Source organism: Rasamsonia emersonii, assembly GCF_000968595.1.
Source record: "Rasamsonia emersonii CBS 393.64 chromosome Unknown ctg1118621760262, whole genome shotgun sequence".
NCBI lineage: Eukaryota > Fungi > Ascomycota > Eurotiomycetes > Eurotiales > Trichocomaceae > Rasamsonia > Rasamsonia emersonii.
In genome coordinates, this window is record NW_013563120.1 from 58,336 (window position 1) to 70,151 (window position 11,816).

At 49.2% G+C, this 11,816-nt stretch overlaps 5 protein-coding genes across 5 annotated transcripts; 4 read left to right on the plus strand and 1 right to left on the minus strand.

Moving 5' to 3' along the window:
- Positions 1–448: 448 nt before the first annotated feature.
- T310_5263 (ribonuclease) lies at positions 449–1,697 on the plus strand (the record flags this gene model as incomplete). The annotated part of the gene is made up of 5 exons (XM_013471883.1): positions 449–542; positions 601–870; positions 925–1,012; positions 1,067–1,576; positions 1,670–1,697. 5 exons carry the CDS (start codon positions 449–451, stop codon positions 1,695–1,697), a joined length of 990 nt encoding a protein of 329 aa, XP_013327337.1.
- Positions 1,698–2,898: 1,201 nt separating this feature from the next.
- T310_5264 (uncharacterized protein) lies at positions 2,899–3,622 on the plus strand (the record flags this gene model as incomplete). Its single annotated transcript, XM_013471884.1, has 3 exons — positions 2,899–2,966; positions 3,015–3,159; positions 3,221–3,622. 3 exons carry the CDS (start codon positions 2,899–2,901, stop codon positions 3,620–3,622), a joined length of 615 nt encoding a protein of 204 aa, XP_013327338.1.
- Positions 3,623–4,356: 734 nt separating this feature from the next.
- T310_5265 (uncharacterized protein) lies at positions 4,357–6,497 on the plus strand (the record flags this gene model as incomplete). Its single annotated transcript, XM_013471885.1, has 7 exons — positions 4,357–4,367; positions 4,522–4,557; positions 4,614–4,666; positions 4,724–5,025; positions 5,088–5,145; positions 5,236–5,460; positions 5,695–6,497. The coding sequence occupies 7 exons, from the start codon at positions 4,357–4,359 to the stop codon at positions 6,495–6,497; spliced, it is 1,488 nt and encodes a 495-aa protein (XP_013327339.1).
- Positions 6,498–7,210: 713 nt separating this feature from the next.
- T310_5266 (Pirin) lies at positions 7,211–8,319 on the minus strand (the record flags this gene model as incomplete). The annotated part of the gene is made up of 3 exons (XM_013471886.1): positions 7,211–7,214; positions 7,313–7,382; positions 7,440–8,319. 3 exons carry the CDS (start codon positions 8,317–8,319, stop codon positions 7,211–7,213), a joined length of 954 nt encoding a protein of 317 aa, XP_013327340.1.
- A 2,867-nt stretch (positions 8,320–11,186) lies between these two features.
- On the plus strand, positions 11,187–11,793 carry T310_5267 (Misfolded glycoprotein degradation protein Yos9; the record flags this gene model as incomplete). Its single annotated transcript, XM_013471887.1, has 2 exons — positions 11,187–11,294; positions 11,371–11,793. Coding segments are annotated over 2 exons (531 nt in total), but the record flags the coding sequence as incomplete, so codon positions are not given.
- Between the last annotated feature and the right edge of the window lie 23 nt (positions 11,794–11,816).

Genomic DNA, 11,816 nt, shown 5'->3' on the forward strand with positions numbered 1-11,816 from the left:
TCTGATAAGTGGCCTGTTCTACAGCATTAAATGGAACTGTGGAGTACTCCGTACAGATGAAATGATAAAATCACTCATTCAGTTGGCTCCACTGTACTTTATCTACGGAGTACTCCGTACGGAACAGAATCGATGAGATTCTAATCTGGCCAATGAACTGGGCACATGCCAGCTGGGCATATCCAAGCCTGGTAAAGAGGAAGCTCACTAGACTGCCTGCCTAGGGATAGCGGCCCCATCGCGGGGATTTTGGGGGGATTTTGATTGCTGATAACGCTGCGATTGCGGATATGCCCGACGGCAGCCGGCTAGTATAGTAACGTTGCAGCGGGATTTTAGATTCGATCATGGCTAGATCCGTATTTATTTAAGATCCGCCCCAGTATCTATCTCATCTCAATTGGGGCTTACTCTCAATTGACATTGCTGATCCTGTATAATTTCCGCCATGATCCGCGCAATTGCTGCCGTCGCCTTTCTCGGCGGCGCTGTCTCCGCATCGCTGTATGGCGAGAGCAACCTGAACCATTCCTGCGTGCTGAGTTGGTGCTTTCTCCACTGCCGCAAAATTCATCTCTAATCTATCTATCTACCTGCCAGGCGACCCCGTCTGGTCGTGCTCCGCCCAGGCCACCCCGGCCCATGTCGACACCTGCTGCTCCGAGACCTTTGGCGGCCTGGTGATGGCAACCCAGTTCTGGAACACGTACACCGGCCTCGAATCGCAGGGCCAGCTGCTGCCGGCCCAGAGCTGGACCATGCACGGCCTGTGGCCCGACTTTTGCAACGGCTCCTACACCCAGTACTGCGATCTCAGCCGGCAGTATGATCCGGCGCCGTCGCCGAATACGACGACCGGATTACCGAATGGTATGGAGTATTTGTAGTATAGTATGCTTTGTGGTCCGTTTCTGACTAACTCAGGCACCGTCGTGCCCCCGTGGACTGGTCCGACGATTGATACCTTCATCACCCCGTTCGGGAAGTACGATCTGCTGGCGTGGATGAACAAGTATGTCGCCATAACCATAGACGCCCTACTCAATTCGTCATGCTGACCTGCCAGATATTGGGTCAACCAAAACGCCCCCAACCACGCGCTCTGGGCGCACGAATTCTCCAAACACGCCACCTGCTACTCGACCTTCGACCTGCCGTGCTACGGGCCCAACGCGCCGCCGCACATCGACGTGCTGGACTTCTTCACCACGGCCATCAACTACTTCCGCCGGCACCCGACGTACCAGTGGCTCGCAGCGGCCGACATCACGCCGTCGAACAAGACCTCGTACACGCTGGCGCACATCCAGACGGCGCTGAGGCGCGCCAGCGGTGCCACGCCCTACCTCGGCTGCACGGGGCCGCGCTTCAACGAGACAGAGGCCGGTAAAGGGTCGCTGGACAACGGGTACACCGTCCTCGACGAGGTCTGGTACTATATGCATGTGCTGGGCCGCCCGCAGGATATGGTCAGCGTGCCGCTGGATGCGTCCATCGCTGCCGGAAGCGACACGACCTGCGCGAGGAGCGAGGGTGCTATCTGGTATTATGAGCGTGCGTCGGGGTCGGAGAGGCCGTAAGAAAAGTATAGATGTGCTTATGTATAGATATGTAGAATATGAAATTGAATTTGTGTAAATAGGCAATAAAGCTAAAACTACATAAAAAGAAAGAAGTTAGACTATGGCCTAGACTAGCCGGGAAAAGAGAAAACAGAGTCGTACCTTACTTTAATTTTACTACTTTGTAAAGGATAACGAGCAAACAAAAAAAAAGAGGAATTTGTTCATAAATTACGCTGGTACAGGATGAACTCTTAAAATGGATAGGGAGTTGATTAGTGGCTCATAAGACAACAAAAATAAAACTTTTTTTCGATACGTATAGTTTACATGTTTATTTATATTTAGAGTAATAGACGAAATTTGCAAAGTCATGAATTTTTGGTATTTATTTCTCTATCTAGTATCAGATTTCAGCTTTTGTATGTTGCCATATTATAATTACTCCTGAGGTGGAAGTTTCGCAATATACTGTACAGGAAATAAAAGTAAAATAAAGATAATAGCCCCTTCGTACGAAAGGAGTATATATACTTAGATCGAGGCAAAACGGACATGACGTTACTATCACACAACATACTAAGTTTTTTTTTTCGTCACAAAAAAAAATCTCTCTATCTGTAGAAATATATCTATCTTGCAGTATTTGTTTCCTTGACTAGTCAGTAATAATAACCCGAGACAACACTCAAATATCACATCATTATATCAGTTGTGATGAGAGTGTTAATTCGATAGGATAGGGTATTATATTATATCTATGAGAGCCATTCATTCATTGATCGATCGTGCTGGGAATCTTTTCTTTCTGCAAGGAATTAATTGCCTCTGTGAACAGGACAGCAGAGCATTTCCTGTCCTGTCGGCGCTGCTATCGGCGGAAGATGGAATTTGATCGCATGCTGTTGCTTTTGTGAGGTGTGCCTTGCCACTTTCTGGATGTCAGAGTGATTGCTATTGTGTGTTTTCCGTTAATATTATTATGTATGCAGACGGATCTTATCATTGAGTACTTTCTACTTTTTTTTTTCTTGCTTTTTTATTTTATTTTATTTTTTTTAAAAAAAAATTCATTTTTCAAAGAAGAGGAGGAAGAAGAAACCATGTTTTGACACAACTTACAGGTATGTACAGTAAATACATACATTAGTAGTCTAAAGAGGGCACTCAAGGAACTAATAATTAGAATGACAGACAGCTGCGGTCACAGATCTAGATCCGCAGCCATTCCATTCCATTCCATCCAGAGGCAATATTTATTCTCCTACTATCCTGAGAGTGATCTTTCTGCGTCCAGTGATGAGGACAAGGATGCAGGAATATTTTGATCGATTTGATGAACAACATCACCTTTCCTAGGGATCCTGCTATACTGTTTGGGGGTACTGAATATCGCTTTGTTGTGTAAGTTACATATTCTTGTTTCAAGTTAATCTAAGTTAACACCCACAGTCACTCCAGAGACCATCAAATGAAAATCCGACTCGGGACCAAAGCAACCGTCACGTCTAAAAATGACGGGGGACTCTTTCTAGTACGCCAAGGTTTCTATACAGGCTCTATGAGGCACGGGACAATTCCGGTGATGTCTTTCGAGGTAAGCAATTTGTTCTGACAGGCGAGTGTCGTGTATGTTCATCCTATTTAGACCAGCTTAGGCAAGGCGAAGACATGCAGGTGGTATACGCCGTCCAGCCGGGGAGCCAGAGGCATTTTCTCCCGACATTCTTGCCCAAGAAGTGTCGGAATTACTAGGTCAAGCTATGGAGCAAGCCGCCCAATTAGGACCTTGGAGTGACCGGGAGGCGTTTGTCCTCTCGATTCACGGAACACGGCTTCGGCTGATTGCAGCTCACTTTACGGCCAAGTACCTTTCGTGTGTTAACAGCGCCACGATGCCGACTACCGAGCACCTCTGGGTGAGACGGTCTAAGTGGTTTGATCTGAAGTTGGTTGCTGAGAGGCCTGGCGCACTTAAGCTATGCATGGGCATCTACGAATACCTGCGAAGAGGTAACGCTGAGGTCGCCCAACTACAGAAAGTTTTCGAGGAGACTTGATTTGTGCCCCGCAGGATTTTGGTATGACCTCCACAAACAGCGATTGCAGTTCTCCAACATATCGAAGAGCTTGAATATCTTCAATGGCGATAATGCACGTACTTTCTGACATCCCTTGCAGAGACTGTATGTATAGTACATGCCAGATAAGCAATAGGAACACTCAGGCTTTGTGTCAATGAAGACGATAAAATGATTTATAAATGTTTTAACTCTTTCAACCAACGTATACCTAAACGAGTCCCAGAGATGCCCTGAAAATCAGGACCACCCCATCACCCTGTATCTAAGACTAAGAATGGGAGGTCCCCTTGCTACATCTCTCCCTAAACAGAGTCTTCCACGAATCGCTGGCTAATTCTTCAATTTCTTGTCAAGGTCTCTCTCCAGATCTTCAAAGAGTTAAGGCAATTTTTTTTTCCTCATTGGAAATGGTATCATCAAGAGGTACAGTACATCGGCTTCAGCAAGGACCCGGTGCGAATTCTTCTTCGTCAGCTCTCTGATCGTCGCATTCGATGCGTTCTTATTTGCTTGGAGTTTGTATCGCTTTTGTAAGATTTGCCATTTTTGGTAATGGTCTCCCCATAAGGTTATCCTGCCACACTCACCCCGATACTGGAGTCATTCGTAGCCGTTCTGGTCGGCGCCGCTCGACTCCCAGGGTTCCCTCGCCCTTCGCAATACTGGTAGCTCGAGACGTGGTTGCGTTGACCCATGTTTTCAGAGCACGAATGCCTTCTTTGTATGTACATACATGTTGTGGTCGTTTCCAACTCTGGAAGCGGCCTCGTCCGATTTGGTTAAGCACGCCTTATCGGCGCGTAAAACATTGCAAACACCGACTACAATATAACCCTGTGCTTCTGCAATGGGTCTTGATGCTGATGATTCTTCAGTCGAGAAACCCTATGCCTAGACTGGGGCTTGATTAGGTACGTGATAAATTGAGCCTTGTCGCATGCCCACAGCTTCTAATAGGCGATTCCAGCACTCCCGAGCAGCAGATCAGAGCAATGACCTCCTGCCAGCAACGGAAACCAGGTTAGCCTGTAATTCATAGACCTTATGCAAAGACTCTTAATGACTGTCTTCTCGCAGACTGGAACGACAATGAGGATTTCTTTCGTTTCACCCGTGGTCGCTTTCTCCGCGACGAGGCACGTGAATTGTCCAGCCGTTACGTGAGATTCAACGTCAACGAGCTTGCACGAGTAGCGGCCCAAGCCACAGGTCACGGCTCTCGCCATTGCGTGAAGATAGAGAAGCTGGCAGATGGAATGCATAACAAGGCTCTCCTTTTGACAATGGACAACGGCTTGCAGGTTGTTGGTAAAATACCAAACCCAAACGCAGGAAGGCCGTATTTCACGACTGCCTCGGAGGTAGCCACCATGGAATTTGTAAGCTAACTAGTCTCTATCTATCTACTATTTCTCTCATACTATACTAACAAGGGTTCCAGATGAGAAATGTGATGGGGACTCCGGTGCCCAAGGTCCTCGCTTGGAGCGCGAAACGAGGTAGGAGCAGAATACATCGTCATGGAAAAGCTCAACGGTGTACCGCTCGATAAGCTATGGGAGAAACTCGATGTGGATGTGAAGTTCAAGGTGGTGAAAAGAATTGCCAAGTATCAAGAAGATTGGACGTCGACTTCCTTCTCCCGGTTTGGAGGACTGTACTATCGGAAGATCTTGGATCTGCCGCCTCCCCTTTGGTCTATACGGACAAGGAGGGAAGGCGAGTTACGGATGACCGTTTTGCTATCGGCCCATCGACAAGGAGACAGAATGTCGATGACGGCAGGATGGACGTCGACTTCGACAGAGGCCCTTGTGAGTATTTTTATTTCTCTGATATCGACATCCTTGTGCTGAGCTGAATCATTGCGCTGCCAGAGGGAACACCGCAAAAGAGTACGAAATGGCCCACTGGTCTTCGGGAAATTGCCTGTATTCAACAACTGGACCGACACCCCAATTCTCCTATCGCGCTCTATTGTCCTATCACGTATCAACCATCAAGGGAGAAGAAGCTTCGTGCGGCCGAAAGCTATCTGAGAATAGTAGATTACTTGCTCCCCGACGACGAATCCATCCAAACGTCTCATCTCTGGCACGACGACCTGCATACGGAGAATATTTTCGTCAACCCGGACGATCCTTCCGAGATCTACGGATTTATAGACTGGCAGTCAACTGAATTGGCCCCTTTGTATGAGCACACGCTTGAGCCCTACGTTCTTGATTATGACGGCCCGCCGGTGGAAGGACTGCTCGAGCAGCCGAGACTGGCCGAAGTCCAGAAGCTCTTTGATAACGAACCTGACCCGGTCTTGCGGAAGAGGAAGGCAGATTCATTATTTGTCAAGATGTCCCTGGTCTCCCTGTACCGACACCTGGTCCATAAGATTAATAAGCGATTGTTGAGAGCTCTCAAGTTCCGAGAGACGACCCGCTTTCAGCTCCTTCTCTTCGCGCGGAACCTTCTTGTGGACGGGGAGGCGACATACCTGGCTCTCCTGGCAGAGCAGCAGCAGCAGCAACAACAACAACAACAACAACAGAGCAGCAAAGATTTGCCCGGGACACGGGAAAATAGCAACCTCTTACCCTTCCCATTATTCTCCGCTGAGGAGCTCAAGACCATTGAGACGGACAGCGAGGGTGCAGCGCTGGCGATCAATCTGATGCAGGAAGTCCAAGATAGAGTCGGTCGGCAATTCTTTTCTGCACAGGGACTGGTCAGCCATGAGCAAGTCGACGGGGCCAAGAAGGCTCTGCGGGCAGCCAAGGAGGAGTTTGTGCAGAAGTACGCGCGGAACGAGAACGAAGTGAAGGAACTGGGAGAAGCGTGGCCGTTTGATGATTGATTGATACACCGAGAGGTGTGGAAATCAGCTCTGCCTTCTTACCTTCCTGCCTCTCTCTCTGCAATGATTTTGGATTTTGGGCTCATAATCAGTTTTACTTGATTTTTTCTTATGATTATGATTATCTCTACTATAATCATTGTCTTTTCTATTTCTCTCTCTCTCTTTTTTTCCCCTGAAGTCTATACTGTAGAGTCCAGGCTAGTCAACTAGGAGTTCTATTCAGTAAAAAAAAATACACTGATGATTTATTTCTGTCAAATATATACTGAAGCTACGAAAGAAAAAAGAAAAGAAACCATACGTCAGTATGTATGATGGATAGATTGCTGATGTATGATGCACGCACATTTAGCTAAATAAAGCGCAAGTGGAGGAGGATTTTTCTGTGCAGCGAACTAACTCTGAGATTCTTATGTCAGGAAGACTCGAGCTTGAGCAAGCGACGATTTATTTCCGATGTATTTGCTTCGCAAGGATGTATGTACTGGATGTACAGTGCATTACCTAGAGAAGTTGATGCCGATGGCAAGTGGACTGACAACAAGTAAATACATTCTACAATCGCATGTCTGTCTGGCGACGCTGGGCAGGGCCTTGACTGCACGTAATTTACTGTTTTCAGAGGAGAGATGACTAGGTAGTTTTTACGCCGACAGGTTGAATAAATAAATACTCTCTGGCTGCAGAATGCGTGGGTGGCTATCCGCCTATTAACTATATTGGTCAATTTAATTTCATGATCAATGAGATCACTGACTACTTTGTATGTATAGAATATAAGTGTCATCTAACATATATACCTTTAAACCAACCATAACAGACAGCTCTCTATATACAATAAAGTTTGTGCAACAGGGGTATAAGCACATGCCTCGTAAAATCCTTTTTTTTTTCGTCAACATCATCATGATTAATATTTCATTCTCTTTCCAATCTCACTCTCCCATCCACGCGCCTTCTCGAAGCCATTGCTGGCGGTTTGGAAATCGACCATGGCCTGGTACACCTCTTCCTGGCTGGTGCAGACAAACGGGCCGTACTGCACCACGTTCTGGTCCAGCGGCTGGCCGGCCACGAGGATGAATCGCGAGGCCTTGTCTGCGTTCTCCGGGACCGACGCTTCGACGTAGTCGCCCTGCTGCTGGAAGACGACGTTGTGGAACTGGTTGATGGGCTTGGTGACGTCTCCGGAGCTAATGTAGGTGGTGCCCTCCAGGGTGTAGGCGAAGGCATTCCATCCAATGGGTAGAATCTGCTTGACATGGCCGCCGGGACGGATGGTAATGTCGAAGAACCACAGCGGGGTGTAGGCCAGGTCTCGCACCGAGTCGACCCCGTGCGACTGACCCGAGATGACCTTGATGGTGACGCGTCCGTCGTCGACCTCCACCGTCGGGATCTCCGTCGCCCTCAAGTCCCGGTATCGCGGCTCGACGTACTTCAGCTTCTTGGGCAGGTCGACCCACAGCTGCATGCCCACGTTGGGGCTGCCATCCGGGTTCTCGTGCGGCATCTCCGCGTGCATGATGCCGCGGCCTGCCGTCATGAACTGCAGGTCGCCCGGACCGATGGTGCCCCTGTTTCCAGCGAAGTCTTCGTGGTCCACACCCCCGGAAAGGAGGTAGGTGATGGTCTCCTGGCCGCGGTGCGGGTGGTCCGGGAAGCCGGCGCCCTTGCCGATGGTGAAGTGATCCAGCATCAGGAACGGACTGAAGTTGCGCAGCTTGGGGGTCCCGATGGACCGGCGCACGCGCGCGCCTGCACCCTCGGCCTGCTCGATGGCCTGGAAGGCCATGCGGATCGCGCGGGCGGTGGCCATGTCGTCGAGTGCGGGGAGGTTCACTTCCAGGTTCAGGTTCAGAGGTTCAGAAGCAGTAACGACGCTGCTACTGTTCTGGGTCCGGAGGAAACGAGACAGTAGTAGTGGCAGTTGCTCGGAGATTCGACTCGAGAAGACGTCACTGCTGTAAGCGAAGATGACTGCAACGATGCAAATCAGCACAGACAGGAGGAGCTTCATGGACCGTGGCAGCGGGCGACTTTATAGTAAGACGACAGAACGGTCCATGAAGCAGGTAGAAGATTCCTGCAGTCAGTCGTCCATGGCTATTTCTAGTTGAATCTGCGAGGCCGATCTGTCTAATAATCCTGACAAAGATTCCCGTCAGCAGCCGCCATCCCGATCCGGCTTGGTCGATACCGTATTACCGCGCATTTCGCCCCGTTCGCTGTATTTAACGTCTCTGATTGGTGCTTGGCGTATGCATGTCATCGGATCGGCAAACGCGATTTGCCGAGTCGATGCCGACAGCTGGTTATACTCATTGTTCAACTAGAATTATTACTTGAATCTGACAATTGTTATGAAGCTAACATATAATCGAGAGAACTTTTGAGAATTTAACCAGAATGCAATCCTGACAGGAGAATCTACTCTGTGAACCTGAACCCTGCTTGCATCAGACCCCAATCATTTAGGAACAGATCTACCAATGTCAACATACTCAGAACGCACCTAAGCAAAGCTCGAATTAGTCTTTTTATTCTTTTTTTTCGTTCGCCCTGACGCACGCGATTGCTTACCTCCAAGCTCTCCCTGACAGTTATCACGCCAGGCCTGATCGCCGCAATGGATGGTGTATCTCCGCCGTGTCGCGTGAACATCGATCTGGAAGGCTTGCCTGCGCTAATCGTCGTCTCCAGCAAAGGATGACCTTGTTGATGAGCATATGCATATCTCTCGGTATACGTGCATGCACCGTCTTCGGTTTGAGAATTCCGGGTCTTGCGGTACATAATAGCAAAACCTGGTAAACAACCGACTACGACTGCTGCAGAGGCGAACGTCAGTCAGGTGCTTATTTGCATGGAAGGATTAACACAAGTGATAATATTTATTTTCGTGAAACGGCCTACCGATTCCCGCTTCGATCACGCCCCAGATCGCAAGCCATGGGGCCGTGGGAGTGTCTTCATTAGCCGCTAAACTGACCTGGGCCACTCGAACAATGGCCACGATGACGCAGATGATTCCGACGCAGAACACGCCGCCGATGCTGAGTTTCTGTTTCAGGGGTAGCTGCACTGTACAGATGAGTTTGAGTGGTAATATCATGACTAAAAGAGCCCCCTTTCGTGTTAGAATTTTAGCCCTCACGGAGCTGAACTGAAAGAAAAGATCGACTGACTCATGATGTCGCTCGTGACATCGACTGCGAATGGATAGTACAGGCTAACTGCCTGCGCGACAATGTCTCGATGGGTACTGCAGCTTCCTGGATAGTGTCAAGCCGTGCACCATTATTGATCAAGTAAGTGATGGAGGATTGATTCCTGACCAGGGGTGAAATAGTCACGCAGATTGCTACACCGGGCGAGAATGGAAATAATACAGCCGATGAAAGTCTGTGTCAGATAAAAGACATCGTTGGCGCTTAATTAGCAGCGACTCAGCATTGATGAAGGAATGGGATCACGAGTGCTAGTTACCGCGACAGCAAAGATGGCAACAGCCCACCACCACCGTCTATAGATACTAGACAGGCGTTTCAGCAGCCGCCGAAAGAGACACAGCAGCGAGGCCTTGACAGCCCAGAGGGTAAGCCACAGGAGCAGCGGGTTCGCAAAGGAGATCCGGAGCTGGAATTCGGTGTCTTGTTCCACAGCCGGATACGGGCGGCTCTCGCCCGTCATCACGCTCGCGACCCGGTATACAGCGGGCGTCACCACGATGGTGTTGATCGCGAGGGCGAGGAACGAGAGCCACGATACCAGGACAAAGAAATCCTTCAGCTGGAATCCACTTGCGCTGGAGGTCTTCTGCTTCCACACCTGTATTCCGAACCGCGATAGGCAGAAGATGGATGTAATCGCGATTGTTGCGTAGGCAGCTCCAGTTACTTGGTCTGCGGCGATATAGGCCTGCTCTGCCGTCATGCTCATGGTGATGGATAATCAATAGCACGGGATATAAAAAGCAAGTAGCAGCAGATTCGCTTCAAATACGATGCTTAAAAAAATTCCTTCTTTGGTTCTGCTTGCTGGTTTCATTCAATGTTCATTAAAAAAAAATTCTATATTCTGCGTCTGGGATATGTTCTATGACTCAATTTGATACATGATGACTGGAACGGTGAATGAGATTGTATAGTATATCCAATCTTATGTACATTGGTGAATATCGATAACCCCTCTCTGCCAGGATAGTAGGGAGCATCGCCAGCGTACCGATCCAGTGATTCATAGCATTGAAACAATTTTTGAAAGATGCTATGGCCGAGAAACGAAATATCTCACTCTCCTCGCAATGCTGGTAGTATGTGATGATGGTCGGTCATGACGTTCTATCATACCTGTATAGTACATCACGTGACACTGACTCGATGATTCGCCAGATGCCACTACTTCCCCGGCCTTGCTTATCTGTTAACTTCTCCGAAGTGGCTTCATGTGCCGTCAAAGGAGAAGTGAAGCACCGGACTGTTTCTGCAAACTGGACATGCTGTCGTCAGTGCCGTTCTGATTTCCTGGCCTTACCCTACAGCCTGCCCACTTCTCGACTCGACTCATGGATTCCTTGTTCCCAGCATCTTAACGGCGTTCCGCAGCTCTCACATGCAGGGATAGCTACCACGAAGACGCACAGCCGCGCCACAAAGGAAAAGAGGTGAAAGAAAGCAGGTAGTCATGAAGCGGTTAGCACCGCTCTTGCTCCTGGCGTCGCTCGCCGCGCCAGGTGCTCTAGCTGCTCGAAAACCATTCAGCATCCACGATGATGTTTTGGCATTTCCGCAGGTAATTTAAATTACTTTGCTACCCCCTGGCAGACGCAGGCGCCTCCTTTTTTGTCGAGATACTGACTGGTATCTAGTTTGATGTCGTCTTTCCGGAGGAATATATCCTAGAGTCCGAAGCGGCCGCGCGATTGCGGGCCCAAGACCAATCTTCACATCGTCGAGATTTGGACAGAGCTTCGCAGAAGCCGTTGGGAACACACGGAAAAGGCAAGGACAGCGCAAACCCCGAGAGGGACTCGGAATCCGCGCCGGATGAGTTTACCTACGAGGAGATGATCCTTCGCGGCCAGCGATATCTCTGCCAGATACCCAAGGTCGATGTCCTGTCGAATACGACCGCTGAGGCAGAGCAGCACGCCGCCGGCAACAAGACGGAGCAGGAACTCGAATTGGCGCGCGCGACAGATCGAGGATTGGAACTTCTCAAGGACATGGAAGGAACATGCATGTACTACGTGTCCGGCTGGTGGTCCTACTCATTCTGCTATAAGAAGCAGGTAAGGCAGTTCCATGCGCTCCC